Raw genomic sequence first — 22848 nt, 5'->3', positions numbered from 1 at the left:
ACCACGCAATTACCAGTTTAAGAAGCGCCGTGCCAAATTGTAAAAAGTGCTCTGGTCATTGAGCAGCCAAATCTTCCAGGGCTGAAGTGGTTAAAAGCCCAAAATATTCACATAGACAATATTTTACAAATCTGCTTTTAGCCATTTTCCCAGAATGCCTCACTAAGCGCCAAAGTATGAACAAATTACTAAATATAAAACATAGTTTGTCAAACGCCTTTATTTTGGTGATTTTTTTAACAAAACAAAACATTTTGGTAACTTTAAAAGCCAGCTGTTACATTGTGAGTAATACTGATATTTAATCTGAACCAAGGTCACTCATAAAAAAATGATAACATAAAATCCCTGCCTATTTCAATTAGAAATAACAAATATAAACAGACAAAGCAAATAAAAAAAAAAACAACACTGTGCATTGTCACTTTAGTCTTGCAATTAAATAATAAAAAATTCATTGTTATAATCAACAGCTTTAGTTCTGAATAGGTGATATATATTTTACGTTTGCTTGAAGCTAATTGGAAATAAAATAGTTTTTGACATAAGGCTCAAAGCACAAATTTGTTACATATCCAAATCAAACTTTTACTATTGAATGCCTAACTTACTGTAGTAAACAAGTATTTTGCTAAAGGATTTGCAACCAAAACTCAGAACATAAAAAAAAATAGAAAAAAGGCCATCATGCATTTGGCAAAATAGCATTTAAGACTGTACATACTTGTAGTAAAATGAGCATGAGTATCATGCCAACTAAAACTTGTGCCTGTGCTTGAGTGTTCTGCTAAAAGAGGATGAATCACTCTTTTAAGTAACCCCAGTACTGCAAGTCCCAAGTTCTAGATGTATGACCAGCAGATTTATGAACCTGTATCCATAACATATCAATAATTTCCATTTGCTTTTCTTACAGCGTAGCAAGCCACGAATGTCCAGTTTTAGGTTCTTCAAAGGAACAAGAGGAACATGTTTTCATTCTTTCTCTTGCTACTTTACACTGCCACTGTCAAGAGATATTTGCACCGGGTCCTGGAAAATTAGTAGTTAGTACTAGGGATGTGGGCAGCCACCAATTTACTTGTCTCAGGCAGCTTAAAGGAATTAAACCCTCCTTGCAAGAAACTCCATTTGCATTCTGTGTTTGTTTAAAAACCAGTGATGCATCACATTTTAGCATTTTAGCATATTTTAGGCTCTAATGTAATCACCAATTAATAAGCAAAGTATTACATGAATTAAAGCACATTAAGATATTTTAATGCTTGTATGAAATACAAAAAAAAAAATACAATAAAAAATAAAGAGAGGAGTACATAGAAGTATCTGAGCTTTATCCTTGCTAGTTTAATAAAGACCTCTATGATATTAACTCTATAAAGATAAAATAACTCTACCCAATCAGCTAACTAGGTTGTGCTACCAATAAAAAAGAATACAATTTCAGATTTCTTTTAAAGAAATTTAAACATTGCACTATTACTGGACCCAGTTGTATAATACTGTGTTTACCATTCACACATGAACTGAAATACCAAAGCACAACTTTAAAATAATGATTGAACAGTACAAAAAAAATATATAGGTAGACAAAGTCAGAACAAACACATTCATTAATTTCAGAAGCGTCAGTAACACAACAATTTCATACCTCCCAACTGTCCTTAATTTGGAGAGTCAGTTGTGGTTTATGAGCCCAAAAGGGTGGTAGACCTTAGTAGATCATAGATATTGCTAAATAATAGACAAATGCGGAGAGGGGAGGACTTAAATTTCAAAAATGCTTACATATTGTAAGATGTTGGGAGGTATGTATTTCAGATTATGTTGTGCTTATCATCATTCACTTGTTTCCTCCTATTTTACTGTTTCAACGTATACATCACTGTAACACAAGCTGAACCACATCTTCACGCCATTCACTGTTACACAACTATTGTGAAGTAAGGTCACATTAACAATTACCATACCATACCATACCAAATGAACAGCTATTCTTTGTGATATTATGTTTTTCTTCATTCAAGGGTGATTAGACCTGTGTCCATGAGAACATTGATAAACAAAATCATAAAAAAAAGTTCTGGCTTAACAGACATGACCAATGCAGGTTCATTTGGGAAATGTCACAAATATGAGTCATGGCACAATGTGGGCAGTTTTTTTTGTTTTTTTTTTACATTAAAGACATAATAAAGTATTAAAACCCAGATCTGTACATGAAATTTTAATTTACAATAGTTTTTTTATATGTAGCTGGTTGGCTTGCTTCATCTGAAATAGTGTTTTGAATGTAAGGTTTGGGGAATCCCATTGCCAGCAATGGGTGTTGCAAAAGCACCGCTAGCATTTTTTTATTTCTTCCAACATATGCATTATGTTTTGCTATAGCTATATACTTTATAAATTACAGTTTCAAAATGCTTACTCTTTAGGAGCCACCTGTGTTAACCTTATTGTAATAAATAAAAGATTTATCAAACAGATTCAAATATTTATTGATAGTAATGCAGTGATGTTCCATAGAATAACCATACTCAAAATGGCTATAATTTTCTTTAAAAAATAAGTCAGACTTGATTGGCTGCTGTGGACAATACTTCCAATTTTCATTGCATGAACTTTCATCATAATTTTTGATGTGTGTTTTGTACATGCAACTTTGGCAGGAAGTATGCCCACTGTATTGGAAAGTGTCTCTCCTGTACTTACCTATGTAAGTTATTATTCTCCAGTCTGTTGTTAGGGACAATTATTATTATTTATTAATGGTTCAGTGTCAGTCCTTGATACCTGTTCATTTCAGTGTTCCCATGCTCCTAAAAATATCTTATTGTATTAATCACATGGATTCATGTGTTTTCCTATAATATATCTTGGTGCTTTGAAATATTTTAATGTTTACTACTTTTCCTAAGCACAGCTTATTTGCTATAAATATACTTTACATTCATAAGTGGGCCATTTATTGCACTATTTACACCGTGTCAAAACAATCGCATGTGCAAAATTTCACATAATGGAAATCGATCACTCTGGATTTTATCCCATGTCTGCACCTGAAACCACTCAGTGATATGTGTACATTTCAGAGTTCTTATATTCAGTTGTCATATTCAGCATACTGAATCTACATTCATTTATTGAAGACATGAAGTTCTGTCTATTACAATGACTGTTTTTGATCTGACTGTCGGTCCAGAGGCCTCACCAAGGCTCGAATAAAAATAACAAAAATATGCAGCACACAAAACAGTTAATACAGACAGATGTAGTTACTCTTACACATACCATATACAACATTTGTAACTCTATTATATTTCACAATTTGTTATTAAAGTTGAATCACCTATGGATGGTGACTTTAATTCCACTGTACAGTCTAAGTTATTGTAATTTAACACTGTAACTTGCCCCATTTGATCATGCAACCGTCACAGATTGGCGAAAGTGTTTCATAAGGCATATTGGAACAAGTTAAAAATGATCTATTATCCTTGAAAACAATTCCTCGGAGGAGTTCCTGAATGCCTTAATTCCTATTTAAAGTTCATAATAACTCTGTTGGGTATATATAGGTTTATATTTTTTTTCTTTTTTTGGCTTTAGATGTTATTACAATAGTCAGAGAATGATGGTATCCTCCAGAGATGAGAAGCGAGTACACTGCACTCAGACCTACATTCAGAATTCAAGGTAAAACAGGAGGCCAAATGTTGGTAGCAGTATACCAAGAATACTGGGTAATATTCCTGCTGTGTCACCTGTAATGAAAACAACTGGATATTAATTATCTTGTTAACAACAATTCTCAGCCACCAAAAATATGTTCCTAAATTATAGCATCATCCAGCAGTGTGGGTTATAGAACTTGTACAAGTAGAACAGGATTTTTTACGTGCATAAATATTGACACAATTACATTTTACAAAATCATTTATGATTTTCATTAAAATATTTGATAAAATCAATACATATGATATGCTTTCCTCTCACGTTAATTGATCCATTCAACTTGTGCTCAGTTACATATGGTGCATCTGGAAAGTATTCACAGCACTTCACTTTTTCAATTTTTTTTTTATGTTACAGCCTTATTCTAAAATGGATTAAATTCATTATTTTCTTAAGATTCTACAAACAATGCCCTATAACAGTGATGGCGAACCTTGGCACCCCAGATGTTTTGGAACTACATTTCCCATGATGCTCCACTACACTGCAGAGTGCCAGGGCATCATGGGAAATGTAGTTGTAAAACATCTGGGGTGCCAAGGTCCGCCATCACTGCCCTATAATGACAACGTGAAATAAGTTTGAAAATTTATTAGAAATAAAAAAACAAAAAAAATCACAGTTACATAAGTACTGAAAGCCTTTGCCATGACACTCAAAATTTAGCTCAGGTGCATCCTGTTTCCACTGATCATCCTTGAGATGTGTCTCCAACTTGATTGGAGTCTACCTGTGGTAAATTAAGTTGATTGGACATGATTTGGAAAGGCACACACTTGTCTATATAAGGTCCCACGGTTAATAGTGTATATCAGAGCACAAATCAAGCAATGAAGTCCAAGGAATTGTCTGTAGACCTCAGATACAGGATTGTATTGAAGTACAGATCTGGGGAAGGGAACAGAAACATTTCTGCATCATTGAAAGTAACAGTGAGCACAGTGGCCTCCATAAATGGAAGAAGTTTGGAACCACCAGGACAGTTCCTAGAGTGGGCAGCCCAGCCAAACTGAGAAATCAAGGGAGAAGGGCCTTAGTCAGGGAGGTCACAACAAAGAAAAGGGGGTCCCCTGGGGGTGGACTTTTAAGGCACGTACAAATTATAATAGTATACAAATTATTTTATTACATAAAACCAACAGAAGGTAATTGAATATACAGTATACATTAAAAAGTACACCAACAGGTATATATACAACCAGTATTAATGCTATGTCGTATCATTCATTTGAACAAAAACACCCTACGTGTTTCGGAGCTTGGAAAAGCGTGTCCTTCTTCAGGGGTGTGTGGATACAATGTTTCTGTAGAATAATACTGTTAACATATATTATATTTTGTACGTGCCTTAAAAGTCCACCCCCAGGGGACCCCCTCTTCTTTGTTGTGATGTTTTAGGATGTGGCACAACAAATTTACGTGACCCTGTCATACCCTCTCTTTTGTTTAGTCAGTACCAAGAATGCGATGGTCCCTCTGACAGAGCTTCAGCATTTCTCTGTGGAGAGAGGAGAACCTTCCAGAAGAACAACCATCTCTGCAGCACTCCACCAATCAGGCCTGTATGGTAGAGTGGCCAGACAGAAGCCACTCCTCAGTAAAAGGCACATGGCAGCCCACCTGAAGTATGCCAAAAGGTACCTGAAGGACTCTCAGACCATGAGAAACAAAATTCTCTGGTCTGATGAGACAAAGATTAAACTTTTTGGCCTGAATGGTAAGCGTCATGTCTGGAGGATACCAGGCACCGCTCATCACCTGGCCAATACCATCCCTACAGTGAAGCATCATGCTGTGGGGATGTTTTCAGTGGCAGGAACTGGAACACTAGTCAGGATCAAGGGAAAGATTAATGCAGCAATGTACAGAGACATGCTAGATGAAAACCTGCTTCAGAGCGTTCTGGACCTCAGGCTCGGGCGAAGGTTCACCTTCCAACATGAAAATGACCCTAAGCACGCAGCCAAGATAACAAAGCAGTGGCTATGGGACAACTCTGTGAATGTCCTTGAGTTGCCCAGTGAGAGCCAAGACTTGAACCCTATTGAACATCTCTGGAGAGATCTGAAAATGGCTGTGCACAAACACTCCCCATCCAACCTGATGGAGCTTGAGAGGTCCTGCAAAGAAGAATGGTAGAAACTGCTCAAAAATAGGTGTGTCAAGCTTGCAGTATCATACTCAAAAAGACTTGAGGCTGTAATTGGTGCCAAAGGTGCTTCAACAAATCATTAAGCAAAGGCTGTGAATACTTACTGTATGTGCATGTGATTTTTTGTTTTTTTATTTTTAATAAATTTGCAATGATTTCAAACAAACTTCTTTCTCATTGCCAATATGGGATGTTGTTTGTAGAATTTTGAGGACAATAATAAATGTAACCCATTTTGGAATAAGGCTGTAACATAACACAAAAATGAAGCGCTGTGAATACTTTCCGGATGCGCTGAATATTGTTTGGTGAACCCGATAATCACAGTATAGTATCGTAAAACAGTATTTGATACAATTTATACAGATGTTACATTCTCTACATGTTTTGCCATAAACATGGCTTCTTCAGGAAATGTTGTAGCAAAATACAGTAACTGTGTACAGACAACTCCTGAAAAAGCTATATTTATGGCAAAACATGTACAGAATGTAACATTTGTGGCTTGATCAATTGAATCAAATACTGATGATTATCGGGTTGACTGGATTAATTGACGGGAGAGAAAACCATATCATGTGTATGGATTTTATCAAACATTTTAATTAAAATAAATAATTTTGTAAACTTTAAGTGTGTTAATATTTGTGCACTTAAAAAATTCCATTCTACTTGTACAATTTCTATTTGAATATTGGGGATGTTCTGCACTGTGTGAGCCATCTTCTAACCCATATATAGTATAGAGTAAATCCCACCAGCGTGAGTTTTTTCATATGAAAGAAGATAATGCCATGTATGTGTGCAAAAAGAAGAGCTTGGACTGAAGACTTTTAAAGTTGTTTTGCTCCAAAGGAACAATGCAGTGAATAAAAGTGACCAATTAAATGTAAGGGAAAGTAGTTTTACTTTGCAAAATGAATGTTCCTTTAGTAAAGAGGTGAAGCTGGGCTAAAGTTTTTTCTTTCTAGGGTATTCTTTACAAAGTGAATTTTCACTTAGGTTCACTTCATTCACTAACTTAAGTGAATATTTTGCTCTACTCCTTTAGTAAATCAAATCAATCTCACCATCTGAAGTTTAGAATTACACTGTACAGGGCAGTGTTCAGATTGTATTGTTGCTTTAAATTAGGTTTCAAATCATACTGTATTTTTTTACTAAATGAGTCAACAACCTTCACAATCAAATTGTGTGCATAATCACTTACATTATTTCATCATGTACACAATAATTAAACAGGAATTTTATTTTTACACAATCGTAAAATTAAAGTGAATATTCACACAATTTTTGTAAATCAGCCTAAGTATGTTCTGTTGGCCTGTTTTTCAACCACTTTTATTCCAAACAAAAGCATTTAACGTCATACATCTCACAATAAAATGTAAGCTAGCACTTTCACATCAGCTTTAGTTTGCAACTACGTTTCCCAACTATGATGACAGCAAAATTTTCATAGAAACACTGAGCTTTGAACTTTAGTCTAAACATATGGTGCATATGTTCACATTTGTCCTGCTGTATATTGTGAGCTTTGTAAAGCATTATTTATTTGAGGAAAAGAAAATCTTACTAGTAGAAAGTTTGATGGAAGCCACAGCACCATCTCCTCCTTCACTGTGGGCCCGAACTTCCACAACATAGTCTCCTTCCTTTAGAACTGGTAGCTCTACTGAATGATGTCCGGTTGAATACAGCTTACCATCATTTTGTCCATTTGGTCTGTACAAAACCTTGGGAAAGAGAAATATTTAACCACTTAAAGACCAGGCCTCTTTTTCAGACTCGGTGTTTACAAGTTAAAAACAAGTTTTTTGCTAGAAAATTACTTAGAACCCCCAAACATTATCCTTTTTTTTTCTAATACCCTAGAGAATAAAATGGCAGTCATTGCAATACTTTTTGTCACACCGTATTTGTGAAGCGGTCTTACAAGCGCACTTTTTTGGGGGGAAAAAAATCACTTTTTTGAATAAAAAAATAAGACAACAGTAAAGTTATCAGAATTTTTTTTTATATTGTGAAAGATAATGTTACACCGAGTAAATTGATATCCAACATGCTTCAAAATTGTGCCCGCTTGTGGAAAGGCGTCAAACCTTTACCTTTAAAAATCTCCATAGGCAATATTTAAATAATTCTACAGGTTGCATGTTTTGAGTTACAGAGGAGGTCTAAGGCTAGAATTATTGCTCTAGCTCTAACAATTGTGGCGATACCTCACATGTGTGGTTTGAACACCGTTTTCATATGCAGGCGCTACTCACATATGCGTTCCCTTCAGCGTGCACACTCGTAGGGACGGGGTGCTTTAAAAAATTAAATTTTCTTTTCTCATTTATTTTACTGGATTCTATTTATTTTTTTCACTGTTTTTTAAAAAAATATATAAAATTGGTTAACAAAAAAATAAAAAATGTTGTCATTTGAAAAAATGACAACAGATAAATGGCCCTTTAAGACGTATGGGCGGAAGTGACGTTTTGACGTTGCTTCCGCCCTGCTATAGTATGGAGACGGGTGTGGGTCATCTTCCCCTCACTCGTCTCAATACCCAGCCATGGATAGGTCCAAATCGCTGCTGATGGCTCTGGTAAGCAGCGGAGGGCACGAGAAGCGGCGAGAGGGGGGGTGGCCCCTCTCCCGCTGGCGATAACGGTAATCTCACAGCGAATCCGTAAACAGGACTGCCGGCTCAAAAGATGGATACCTCGGTTGTGGCACCGGCTGCTGCCGTTAATGAGATATCCATCTTTAAACTGCCAACATATATGTACAGGAGTCAGTCGGCAAGTGGTTCTAAAGGAACATATATAAATAAATGGAAGATCAAACTTGATCTGTGTTTTTTTTTTTTACGTTCAGTTCTGGTAGTCCTCAGCACCAGGGTTTTTGGGGTTATGTAATATTTAGTGTTTACATGCATGTCCTTGAGCCCTAACTTTATCCTAACCCTTGATCCTACCCTTACCCAAACCCCTACACTCATCCTAACCCCTAAAATGATCTATTAATATTTAACCACCCGCGATCAAATAACCCTTTCTCTTACTATATCCTTAACCTAATATTTTAAATTCTTGACCTGAATATAAAACATAACTCAAGGTTTAGCACTCTAAATTCTTAACTTTAATCCCACCTCAAACCCTAACATGAAATTAACCTCTGAAAACCAACACTAACATTTCAGGTACTGAAACAATTGGCACCAAAATCATTCTTTTTAGCACTAACAGTTACCTATAAATGTGGTTAACTTACTTTATATCCGTTAACAGCAGATTCATTGGATAATGGTGTCACATGTTCCCAAGTGATAATATATTGAGATCCAGACTTTACAGCACTAATGATTCGAGGTATCTGACTAGGAGCTAAAGAAAACAAAGCAAAAGCTATATGTAATTCTTCACATTGCAATAATATATGCAAAATATCCTAAACTGCCCATTTACATCTAAAGTCCCATTCACACCTGAGCGTTTTGTAGTTCAAATCTTGAGGATCCAACCAACTCAATATCCAAAATCCCATGTTTTACAACAGTAACTGTTCACATATGAACAAATGTCTATAGCTTTTCTGCATATTTAAGGGATATTTCAGCTTATACGAACTGGTCTCTTTCCCCATTGTTTTTACTTGGCTAAAACAACAATTTTGTCATGTAACAACCAAAAACATAAATATATTTTATTGGGATTTAATGAGATAGACCAACACAAAGAGGCACATAATTGTGAAGTGGAAGAAAAATGATAAATGGTTTTCAATTTTTTTTACAAAGTTTACTACTAAGTTTAAAGCAGGGTTAGGTTATAAAAAATATCCCAAGCTTTGAACATCTCACAGAGAACTGTTCAATTATCATCCGAAAATAGAAAGACTATAGCACAACAGCAAGCCTACCAAGACATGGCTGCCCACCTAAACTGACTTGCCAGGCAAGGAGAGCATGAATTAGTCCAGCACTCCACAAATTTAGCTTTTATGGAAGAGTAACAAGAAGAAAGCCAGTGTTGAAAGGAAGCCATAAGAAGTCCTGCCCATTTGTAGTTTGTGAGAAATCATGTGGGGGACACAGCAAACACGTGGAAGAAGGTGCTTTGATCAGATGAGACCAAAATGGAACTTTTTGGCCTAAAAGCAAAATTTGTGTGGCGGAGCTAACACTGCACATTACCCTAAACACACCATCCCCATCCTAAAACATGGTGGTGGCAGCATCTTGTTGTGGGGATACCTTTCTTCAGCAGGGACAGGGAAGCTGGTCAGAGTTGATGGGAAGATGGATGGAGCCAAATACAGGGTAATCTTAGAAGAAAACCTGTTGAGACTGCAAACGACTTGAGACTGGCAGAGGTTCACCTTCCAGCAGCAAAACAACCATAAACATACAGTTGGAGCTACAATGGAATGGTTTAGATCAAAGCATGTTCATGTGTTAGAATGGCCCAGCCAACGTCCAGACCTAAATCCAATTGAGAATCTGTGGCAAGACTTGAAAATTGCTGTTCACTGATGCTCTCCATCCAATTTCACAGAGCTTGATTTATTTTGCAAAGAAGAATGGGCAAAAGTGTCACTCTAGATGTTCACAGCTGGTAGAGAAACACCCCAAAAGACTTGCAGTTGTAATTGCAGAGAAAGGTGGTTCTACAAAGTATTGATTTGGGGGGGGGGGGGGGTGAATACAAATGCACGCCATGCTTTTCACATATTTATTTGTAAAAAAATTGGAAAACCAATTAGAATTTTCCTTCCACTTCACAATTATGTGCCACTTTGTGTTGGTCTATCACATGAAATCCCAAAACATACATTTATGTTTTTGGTTGTAACATGACAAAATGTGGAAAATGTCAAGGGTATGAATACTTTCTCAAGGCACTGAATAAGAAGCTTCAGCAGTTTATTGTCTCCAGTATTTTGTTTTACTAAACAGATATCATAACAAAACGATCTTTCCTAATTGGTTTCACAATTCATAAAATAAAGTTGTAGATGATCTAAACTGCTCTTTTTAGTTCCTCATGTCGGCTTACTTTACCCACATGTTGCTTCTCTTAAAATAAACCTGTGTTTTATTTTAACATGTCTAAATCTTAGGCTGATACATGAAGCAGGCACCTAGACCATTTAGATATTGGAGAGAACTCTAATATGCAAATGGAGACTTCTGTTCCTAAAGCTGTTCTTGCTCCACCCACTCACACCTATATTTATTGGTTCATCATAGTGACGGTACGATGGTGAGGTATGTGAATAGGTCAAAAACTAATTTAGAAACTGAAGGCACAATTTGTTTAATAGCGCTTCATTCATTTTGGGGCTCATGGGAAGGTCTACAAGGTATGTCAACATACATGCATGTTTGATTTCTTTACATACCCATATAAGGTTTGTTTTTTAATGTGAACAGAGATTAACTTCAAATTAATCAACAAGGAAAGCAATTTGAAAATGTGTACTTACGTGCTTTCTTAGTCTCAAATTCTGTAGTATGACTTTTAGGCCCATCCCCTGCACTGTTGAATGCACAAACATCTAGTTTATAGTGAGTATTGGGCATTAATCCTTCCAGTTTGATGGTTTCTAAGGTTTCAACTTGTAGTCTGTGGGCTGCTGCTTCTTTGTCTTGAATGCGCCAGTACCGGACCTTTAAAGGGAAGTGGTTTTGTACATTATTTCTTTATTTATTATGGTCAGGAACAAAAATAAAATAATTAAAAATGTTTTTTAGTCAAGCATGTATTAAATATTGAATATTAATGATTAACGGTTTTATTTTGAGATTTAGGCTCCTTTTGACATTGGTTGTTCCTTTGAAATTAAGCCTGTTTACAATAGCTTAGGCAGAAATTTACACGCAAATGAAGTAGTAAGAAGAGTGATTCAGGGCAATGACTTATCCCTTACAAATAGTTAAGTCCAGAGTTTCAAACAAAGGCTCAAAGCAGTCAGCATTCACTATGCTCTCTCTTTAGCTAACCCACAGTGCACTGGGAAGTATCTATACAGGTAAGAAAATAGGATTTTTTGTACTCAAAATCCTCTTCTCTGTAATTCACCAACCGATACAGCTCCTCTCATAACCATTGGGTTGCTATGCCCTATTACTAGGAGATACTAGGCATTAGTTGTAACACAACACTCAGAACTCTTAGTTCCACCCAGGGGGCGGTCCCTTGGGCAACAACCCTCCACCCTGCCATGCAGTCATCAGTACGTCAACAAGCAGTATAACATAATGATAAAAAGGAGGGGCAGGTGCTGTGTCAGTCGTTGAATTACAGAGAAAAGGATTTTACGGTAAGTACAACCATCATACTTAATGTGATTGTAGCTGTATTAGTGCAATTGTGACAGAGAAAATTGAGTACTGTCCGTGATACTTTTTTTATTTGCACTAACATACAATTTTTCAGGACAAGCTTTCGGGGTATGTTCCCTTCTTCAAGGTCCAAGCAGTACTGCTTGGACCTTGAAGAAGGGAACATACCCCGAAAGCTTGTCCTGAAAAATTGTATGTTAGTGCAAATAAAAAAAGTATCACGGACAGTACTCAATTTTCACGGTAAGTACAAAAAATCCTATTTTCTCTTGTATTCACCGACCGACACAGCTCCTCTCATAACCATTGGGACACCCCCAAGCAGTGCCAAACGAGGGGTGGGAAAACAGCATAAAAACTTCATCCCCCATGCCAAGTGGGAACTTGTGAAACTTTACCCACAAAAAACAACAATGTGTGGAGAAATCCACCACAAAACCAGGGTACCCTCAACAGGAGTGACTACCCACAACCGCACAAAAACTGTGGAATGTAAGGCAACAACACATTAACTTAACGGTACTGTGTTTTTTTATCGAAAAACCAGGGAAAAAAGGAAATACCATAACTAGCGGCGTATAACACGTGCCGCCGTATAACACGCACCCCAGGTTTAGAAGGGAATTTTAAAGAAAAAAACTTTTAGGAGGGAAGTTTAAGGAAAAAAAACTTACATTTTAATGCCCATCAATGCAGCCTTGTCAGTGTCATTTGCAGCCTTGCATTGTAGCCTTGTCAGTCATTTGCAGCCTTCCATTGCAGCCTTGCATGTCATTTGCAGCCTTCCATTGCAGCCTTGCATGTCATTAGCAGCCTTCCATTGCAGCCTTGCATGTCATTAGCAGCCTTCCATTGCAGCCTTCCATGTCATTAGCAGCCTTCCATGTCATTAGCAGCCTTCCATTGCAGCCTTCCGTGTCATTTGCAGCCTTCCCAGTCATTTGCAGCCTTCCATTGCAGCCTTGTCAGTCATTTGCAGCCTTGTTAGTTTCTTTTGCAGGCTTTCCGTTTAAAAATGGCGCAGTCGAGATACAGAGCAGATGTCCTGTGTATCTCGGCGGCGCTCGGTAGCTCTCGGCCGTTCTCGGCTATTTTCGGCCACACTCAGCCATTCTCGGCTATTCTTGGCGGCTTTCAGCCGAAAATAGCCGAGAGTGGACGAAAATAGCCAAAAGCTGCCGGGATCGGCAGAAAAGGCAGAAGATCTCACGATCGGTGAGAACAGTGAGTCTGACTTCCAAAAGGGAGCAGTGGCAGAAAAATACACCTTCAGAGCCCAAACCACGTCCAGAGCGTGAAGGGCCACCTCCTTAGGGTGCTTCTGCTTAGGACACAGAGATGGTAATACAATGTCCTCATTAATATGAAAAGCCGAGACCACTTTCGGTAGAAAGGACGGTTGCGGACGCAACACCACCTTATCCTTGTGGATAACCAGATAGGGTGACTTGCAAGACAAGGTCGCCAGTTCCAAAACCCTCCTGGCCGATGTGATGGCCACTAGAAAGACCACTTTCTGGGAAAGAGTCAAGCGGGGAATCTCCCTGATATTCTCAAACGACGGTTTTTGAAGCGCTGATAACACCAGGTTCAAATCCCATGGGGGTAACGGTGGACGCTCCGGAGGGACTACATGTCGTACCCCCTGAACAAAGGTACTCACTAATCAGTGAGACACCAGGGGCCGCTGAAAAAAGACAGCCAAGGCTGATATTTGCCCCTTAATGGTGCTTAATGCCAATTTCTGGTCTACTCCTTGCTGAAGAAACAGCAGGATCCTGGATATAGAAAAGGAGCGCGGATACCATCCTTTCTCCTCACATGGAAGGCCTTCCAGGTACGATGGTATATCTTCTGAGAAGAAGATTTTCGTGCTCTCAGCATAGTTGGAATCACAGAGTCCGACAGACCCCGGTTCCTCAACACCTGGCTCTTAATAGCCATGCCGTTAAAGCCAGTGATGGTAAAGCAGGATGGAGAATCGGACCTTGAGACAGAAGGTCCTCTCGCAAGGGCAGTCACCAGGGAGCATCTGCCACCATGCACCCTAGGTCTGCGTACCAAGGACGCTGGGGCCAATCTGCGGCACCCAGTATTACTGGGATCTCCTCGGCTTCCACTCTGTGAAGCAGACGTGGTAACAGTTTCAGTGGAGGAAAGGTGTAGATCAGCTGGACACGAATCTTGGCACCTTCTGATTGAGACGGGAGACCAGAAGATCCACACCTGGTGTGCCCCACCTCAGGCGCAGTAACCTGAATATCTCCGGATGCAACGCCCATTCTCCTGGGTCCATCATCTGGCGACTCATAGTCCGCCTGCCAGTTCTCCACTCCCGGGATGTAAATGGCCGACAGGGCCGGTACGTGTCACTCGAAGTGTCACTCGAAGTATGTGAGTGACCTCCTGTGCAGCGGCTGAGCTTCTTGTTCCCCCTTGGTGATTGACGTATTCCACAGCTGTGGCGTTGTCTGACTGGATCCTGATCGGATGCCCCTGAATTCTCATCGACCATGTGGAGAGGCACAGCCTGATCGCTCTCAATTCGAGCAGATTTATTGGCAACTTGGATTCTTCCATCGACCAGAGGCCCTGAGCCGACTGAACCCTCATCACTCCACCCAAGCCGGATAGGCTGGCGTCCGTTGTGATCACTGTCCACTTCAGAGGTAGGAACGATTTCCCGGACTGAATCACTGGGGACCTCAGCCACCAGATCAGTGAATCTCTGACTGACTGGCTCACCTGAATCTATCGAACCAGGGACAACTGAGATGTGTCCACTTTGTCAAAATCGCCTTCTGCAGGACTCTGGTGTGGAACTGGGCATAAAGTACTGCCTCGAAGGAGGCTACCATGAGTCCCAGGACTCGCATGCAAAAGCGGAGTGACAACCAGTTCAAAAGCAGTTTTACCGCGGATCTGAGAGTCTGGCTTCCATGGAGTCCAGCAGCCAGCCTAGGTACTCCAGACGCTGTGCTAAATCATTAGCACAGGGCACCCCTGTGCTAATGATTTCAATTGTAGGTTGAAACAGTCATTAACTGAAACAGAAACAGCTGTGTAGAAGGCTTTAAACTGGGTGAGGAACAGCCTAACTCTGCTGCTAAGGTGGGGTTGTGGAAGGCAGTTTCATGTCACTATGGCAAGACTGAGCACAGAAACAAGACACAAGGTAGTTATACTGCATCAGCAAGGTCTTTCCCAAGAAATAATTTCAAAGCAGACTGGGGTTTAAAGATGTGCTGTTCACGCTACTTTAAAGAAGCACAAAGAAGCAGACAATGATGAGGACCATAGGCACAATGGTTGACCAAGGAAACCTAATGCAGCAGATGAAACACACATCATGCTTACTTTGTCTGGATAAGGCTGGCCAGAAGTGGTCTTCATGGATGAACTGCAGACAAAAAGTTATATCTCTGACGTGGCTAAGTGACTCAATGCACAAAAACATAGGAACTTAGGTGCAGAAAGATGGCAGTAGGTGCTCTAGACTGATGATTCAAAATTTAAAATATTTAAATATTTGGCTGTAGCAGGAGGTAGTTTGTTCACCGTAGGGCTGGAGAGTGGAACAATAATGTGTCTGCAGGAAACATTGAAGCATGGTGGAATTTCCCTGCAAGTTTAGGGCTGCATTTCTGCAACTGGAGATAGAGATTTGGTTATGATCAATGGTGTCCCCAATGCTGAGAAACACAAACATATACTTATCCATCATGCTATACCTTCAGGGAGGTGTGTAATTAGCTCCACATTTATTCTGCAGCAGGACAATGACCCTAAACATACAGTCATTAAGAACTATCTTCAGAGCGAAGAAAAAAATAGCCCTGGAAGTGATGTTTAGCCCCCATAGAGCCCTGATTTCAACATCACCAAGTCTGTTTAGGATTACATGAAGAGATTGAAGTATTTAAGGCAGCCTACATCCAAAGAAGATCTGTGGTTAGTCATCCAAGATTTTTGGAACAACCTACCTGCCGAGTTCCTTCAAAAACTGAGTGCAAGTGTACCAAGAAGAATTTATGGTGTTTTGAAGGCAAAGGTTGGCCACATTAAATATTGATTTGATTTGGATTTTTCTTCTGTTCATTTGCTTTCCATTTTGTTAATTGATCAAAATAAACTATTAACACATCTATTTCTTAAAGCATTCTTAATTGACAGCATTGCATTGTAGTGTATAAAAATATCTCCCCCTGGGGTGCGTGGTCGGGACAAACAAGATGTACAATCCCTGTCAGTTCGGTAGGTGGCAGGAGAGTCATCTGCGGCAACCCCGGGTGTCTGTCCTGGAGTCTCTGCAGGACTCCCATGTTGACGCTGCTGTTACTCTACAGCTGCACATCAAAGGACCTGGCTCGTCATTTGGGTATCTCTTACAGATGGGGTTTCCCCCTTTCCTGCTGGCCGCCCAAACTCATCAGCACCCTGGAGGAATCCTCCCCCCAGACTGCAGAGGAGGCATAAATCCTGTGTGTCTTCTCCAGCGGGTTCACTTGAGTCCTAAGTGACATTCTCTGGCAGCTCTCCTTTCTGCATACACCTTCCTTGCCTTACATGCCTAAGTGCCTTACTAAATTTCTACAACTTAACAACAGTTCCACTTGCTGACTGTTTGTACACTTCCCTCATTGACACGCTCATATGACCCTGGAGCTGCTATACATCTTCAGAACTTACCCATTGAAGGGCTTTGAGCCTTAATATTTTTCCTTCCACAAGAAGGTACATGTACTACCAGTTTACATTTCCCTCATGGAGCCTGATGTTACTAACTCCTCTGTTGGAGTCATTTATTGCTTGGGTGCTGCTCTCCTGCTCACATCCATGGTGCTCCTACTACCCTGGGCATCTCTCCCTATCCTCCTGCTCTGAAAACAGCACCCACAGGTTGTGGCCCATGGTGGTGGGGCGGTATGCGGAGAACCCCTATGGGTGATTTTTTTTATAGCTTGACTTGCACTACATTATATGAGTGTTACACCCACAGTATCACATCTACTTAGTGCATGTTTGGCTGTCTCAATGCAAAGCACCTATTCACTCCGACTCCTATGAGGAACTTCTATATGAAGTTATTCACCTGTACTGTTTTAATGTATACCACCTGTTGTCCGACTCGCATGACCGAAGGGTGCAGCCCTCCTTCTCCATGGGGGGGGGGGGGGGGTGGGGGTGCTCACAATTGTTATTTATATTTACCATTATTTTATCTTTGCTGGGGTGGTTGGAGTAGGTTGTGATTGATCCCTTTGAAATTCTTCCAACCGAACCCCCAAATAGGCCTATAGTCTGTGTGAGCTACTGCAAATTCTTTTTGCCCTATTTAGATTTATAGATAGTGGGTAACTGTCTGTTCCACAGTCTTTCACTCTCATTCTTCTTCTTCAATCTTTCTTTCCCACTTTTCCCCTCCCTCTTCCCTCTTTCCCTGAGTTTCAGATGGTGATGGATACTGTTAAAATTGTCTCCAAATGCAAAAAGCCTTAACATACCCGAGAAAAGACATATGCTTTTGAGTGATCTAAAATGCTTACATGCTGATGTGGCGTTTATCCAAGACTTCAGAAATGACAAACTTCCTATTCTTAAAAACAGATTCTACCCTCTGACATATCATTCTACTAGCATAGTTGATAAATCTAAGGGGGTTTCGATACTACTATCTAACAAACTCCCTTCCACGATACTAATAGACCAAGACCGACATTTTGTGTTTGTTAAAGGCTTGATTGGTGACGTACAAGTGACATTAGCAACTGTATATCCATCCAACGATCATCAGGATATCTTTTTAACCGCATTCTCAACAGTCTTCTGGAATTTACTGAAGGTCAATTGATTTTGGGAGGAGGCTTTAATGTCTCCCTACTCCGTTTGGTGGACACTTCATAGGGCTCCTCCTCTGTGCTATACATAAAGCTCAATTAGTAGATATTTGGTGACTACAACACTCAGGAGAAAGGAACTACACTTTCTACTCTCCCCCCATACAAAATATACACAAGATCAACTACTTCCTAGTCCCACATAGCCTGCTTCATGCTGTATGTGACTCCTTGATTAGCAAAATAACATGGTCTGACCATATTAGCGCCTTACTACATTATAGCGCCAAAGCAGCAATTTTGTCACAAAATAGGATATGAATGAGGAAACAAATGTGGGAGTTAAGGGACTTCTATTCCTCTATAATTTACCAGGTCAGCCACCTTCACAGACCTTAATGGAACACTACAGTTCATCATCCCAGTTCCCTCAGCTTCCTCCTGATGTCCAAGACGGGCTAAAGACCCCAGTAACGATAGAAGAACTTCAGCAAGCAATGGGCAGGATGAAATACTATAAGACACTTCTTCCAATTCTGAGCACTTACATGGTTAAATTATTTATTGCAGTTGGGTCAGAGGCGCCATTCCTTAGAGAGACCCTGAAAGCACATGTATCTGTCATCCCTAAAAAAGGCAAAGATCCAACCTCTTGTGGCAACTACAGACCAATCTCGCTCCTGAACATTGACCTCAAGCTGTACAGGAAGATCTTAGCAACCCTCTTAGCACAACACTTACAAGAAATATTCAATTTAGACCAAGTGGGATTCATCCCCTCTAGGGAAGCAAGAGATAATATGAGCAAAGTACTTAACCTGATTCACATCGCCACAACGACTTTCGGTACAGAAGCAGAGAAAGCATTTTATCGTGTAAACAGGACATTTATGTTCTTGGTTCTCCGCCATATTGGCTTAGGAGAAACTATGATACAGGGGATCGCAAAAATGTATTCCAATCCAAAAGCTCAGGTCAAAGCCAACAGAATTCTTTCTGACCCTTTCCCCATCACGAATGGCATGGGGTGTCCGCTATCCCCCCCTTCTCTTTTCCCTATCCGTGGAATAATTGTACTGCAAAATCCGGTCATCACAGGATTATCCATTGGAGGCATATGACACAAAATATTGGCATATGCTGATGACCTACTCTTCTCTTTAACAAATCCTACAGAGTCGCTTGACAAACCTTCTCCGAGCATTTGAGCTCTATAGGGCACTCTCTAACGTGAATATAAACTTTAATAAGTCAGAAGCTATGGGAATCAAGATCTCCTCTATCCTCTTACTGATTTTAAAAAATTCAGCTTAGGTATATATGTCTCCTGCAATCTCTACCACACTTACAAACTAAATTTTCCACCCCTGTTGACTAAAATCCATCCATCCATAAAATGGCATAAAGGACTGAATTCATGGTTTGGCAGGCGTAACCTGTTAAAAATGTGTATCCTTCCAAAATACCTCTACCTATTCCAAGCACTACCAATAAAGATACCTTCTCACTCCTTTAAACAAGCATACAACCTTTTCATTAGGTTTATTTGGGCATACAAAAGACCTCGCCTTCCCTGACATCAACTCTCATTACCTAAACAATATGGTGGATTGGCACTTCCTGATGTCGGGAAATATTATCAAGCTACACATCATGGTAGATTCATTGACTGGTGTCGGCATTATAGATCTAAACTGTGGGCACAACTAGAACAGACCCAAAAAGACATCCCGTTAAAAGGTGCCTTGTGGTGCTATGAAAACTTACTGCCAGCATTACTTCCCCTGATGAAGTCACGTGACCCGTGACGAACACGTGCGGCACACAGCAACCAGGAAGTGACGTAGACCGAGCCCGCAGCTCGTTTATACACTGCTTGTACAGACTGTTTGTTTGTGAGTATTTTTAAACTGTTTTAATAACAATAAACCTGTTGAAGCACTTTACACTATGGAGTATTTTTCCTCCATCTCTGCTTAAACCCATGTATATGCCATACCGCTGAGGAACCCTGACTGCAATACCACAGAGGAAACCCCCTTAAAGGGACCATATCATTGGTCAGGACCTGGCCACCCCACATTAAAGGGAAAACTCTGCTAAAAGGATTCCAAAAAGTCCTCTATATATACGCTGTTACCTTACAGCGGTAAGGTAAGGGGACATCCATTACTGGTATATACGGGACCACCAAGGCCATATCCCCTTCCACCAGCACCACTGCCCTTCCCATTGCAACAGCTCCACATCGTATATCTTGTTGAAGAAGTCACACCCTATGCGATTTTGAGAATAATCGCAGCACTTTGCACTGAAAACGGACTTTGTGTCTGATACACTTATATTTTTTGTCACTTAATTATCATTTATGTTTGAAGGTTTGCCTATGTGCACCACAGCTGAACACTTGCACTTTATGCGATTTTAGGATCGCAACACGCTGCACTTTTGAATGTTATATTGTGTTTTTTCTTTTTTCTTGTTTTTATTGTTTCACGGTTTCATGTTGTAGATTTTACTCTAATAGCAACGAACATTATTGTTTTATCAGCCACAGCGGCACATTGGAATATTTGCACTTTTATGCGACTACAGGATCGCAACACGTTGCACTTTGGATTGTATATGAATTTTCAATATTTTATGTATTTATGTTGTGGACTATTAGTAGAAATGAGTGTTGCTGTTTAAACTAGTCACATAGACATACCCAGACCTGTATTGTTTACTGGATATCCCCCCATTGCGAATTTTTATATACTGCTTTTATCAATAGATATATCCTTTTTGTGTACAGCGCACCACTACCTTTCTTATTCATTAAAGTCATATCCTCTATTGGGCACCACACTCCATGTATGTTTCACAAGTCTGTATACAAGCCTCCCTCTCTACCAGTAACTCCCCCTTAGTTCCCATCTTGGGGAACCCATCGGTTTCTCCTGACCTTAGATCCCCTGAATTCAGGACTCTACTACAATCAGACTGTGATCAAGCATCCCATTTTCTATAAGTGGACCACTGATTCTCTACAACATCGTTGATGAGTGACACGGGTCCCTTCAAGCTCTCCTTTTGGAATGCCCTCTGACTATAAAATTTTCTACATTCCATCCCAAACCCTCAAAGTTTTAACCGTCACCTAACATCTTTTGAGCAATACTGTTCAGATGATGGAACTCTGCCGCATGTACTGTCTAAAACTTACAATTTACTGAACACTCCCTCTGAACAGCCACACTTATATTTTGTGAGAAAATGGGAAACAGGGTTAAATCATACATGTACGTTAACCCAACACTATTTTAGATTCTACCTAAAATCGTCAATATGTACAAAAATTCAGGAGACTAACTTCAAGAGTTTGAAGAGGTGGTATCATACCACACATGTGTTAAACAAGTACTATCCCAATTCCACTGACCGGTGTTGGAGACGGCAGGGGGACAGAGGGACATTGCTCCATATATTATCTCCTACTTTATTAGCTTTTAGACGATCCCTGAAAACCCATCTCTTCAGAGAAGCCTACCCTACCCACACATAACAACTGTATTTTCATTTTCTCCATCGGCTTATCCCCCACACTTTTGTTTTCACTTGACCCTCCCTTCTAGATTGTAAGCATTAACGAGCAGGGCCCTCTGATCCCTCCTGCATTGATTGTAAAAAGCTGCGCAAACTGTTGGAGCTATATAAATCCTGTATAATAATAATAATAATATTCTGGTCCTGCCCCCAATTGAAGAACTTTTGGACGGAAGTCCGAAACATTACCCAAAAATTTATGGAGCACAAGATTCCTAATGATCCAGCCTTCTTCTTACTACATGTTTCAATGATTCCCACAAAAAACGTATTAAAAATCGTTTGACGCCTATTAAATGCTGCCAAGTCCTGTATTCCTCTTTATGGAAAAAACAATTGCCCCCGCCTATCGTGAGTTGGCTTCGTAAGGTAGAGGACATACATACGATGGAAGACTTGATACTTACAGCACAGCATAAGCAGAGCAATACTCTAAGGCCTGGAAGCTCTGGAATCTGTTTATACTTTCTGACAAAGGTAGGGCCCTCTTTGGATAATAAATCCTCGATAAGTCATTTTGACTGAATACATCTACTAACACGATCCATCGCCATCTTAAACTTCTTTCCCCCCTCCCCCCCCCATTTATTTATTTTCTTCTCTCAACCTATTTATTTTTTTTCTTTTACTCTTGTTTCTAGAAAAAGTGGGTAGCTTTTTTACATTTTACGGTGACCAAAATAAACAAAAGGAACCTTTGTGGATATACGGATTATCGTAGTATCATCTTCAATTAAGTAAATTGTTTACTTGTTATCCCTTGTACACACGGTCGGACATTCCGACGGAAAATGTCCGATCAGACCGTGTTGTCAGATAATCCGACTGTGTGTGGGCTCCATCGGACTGTTTCTGTCGGAATATCCGACCGACAAAGTTTTAGAGCCGGGCTATAAAACTTTCCGACAACATGATCCGATCGGACTTTGTCCGATTGTGTGTAGAGAATTCCGATTGGACAAAGTGCCACGCATGCTCAGATCAAATTTCTAGACCAAAGCTATTGGCTACTAGCCTGAACATAGTCCCGCCGTAACGAAATAACGTCATCACGTTACGTACAATCTGATTTTCCGACAACTTTGTCCGACCGTGTGCATACAACACAAGTTTCGGACAAAATCCGTTGGATTTTGTTGTCGGAATGTCCAACCGTCTGTACAAGGGCTTAGACATTTTGTAAGCTATGTGACTGG

The 22848-nt window shown here is 39.8% G+C and overlaps 1 protein-coding gene across 2 annotated transcripts in view; it reads right to left on the bottom strand.

Annotated features, from left to right (window-relative positions):
• Positions 1 to 202: 202 nt before the first annotated feature.
• Positions 203 to 22848, bottom strand: part of CNTN1 (contactin 1) — a 261330-nt gene continuing 238684 nt past the window's right edge. For both annotated transcript variants that reach the window (XM_077472309.1, XM_077472310.1), the window contains 4 exons: positions 11369 to 11552; positions 9155 to 9267; positions 7464 to 7623; positions 203 to 3764 (listed from right to left, as the gene is read on the bottom strand). In XM_077472309.1, coding sequence (XP_077328435.1) covers positions 3685 to 3764; positions 7464 to 7623; positions 9155 to 9267; positions 11369 to 11552 — 537 coding nt within the window. In that variant the 3' untranslated portion in view covers positions 203 to 3684. The remainder of the gene's footprint in view (positions 3765 to 7463; positions 7624 to 9154; positions 9268 to 11368; positions 11553 to 22848) is intronic.

Source organism: Lithobates pipiens, unplaced genomic scaffold, assembly GCF_037356315.1.
Source record: "Lithobates pipiens isolate NorthernLeopardFrog02 unplaced genomic scaffold, aLitPip1_a1.2 Scaffold_8, whole genome shotgun sequence".
Taxonomy (NCBI): Eukaryota; Metazoa; Chordata; class Amphibia; order Anura; family Ranidae; genus Lithobates; species Lithobates pipiens.
Note: the sequence above shows the minus strand (reverse complement) of the source record. Positions and strands in the feature narration are given on the sequence as shown.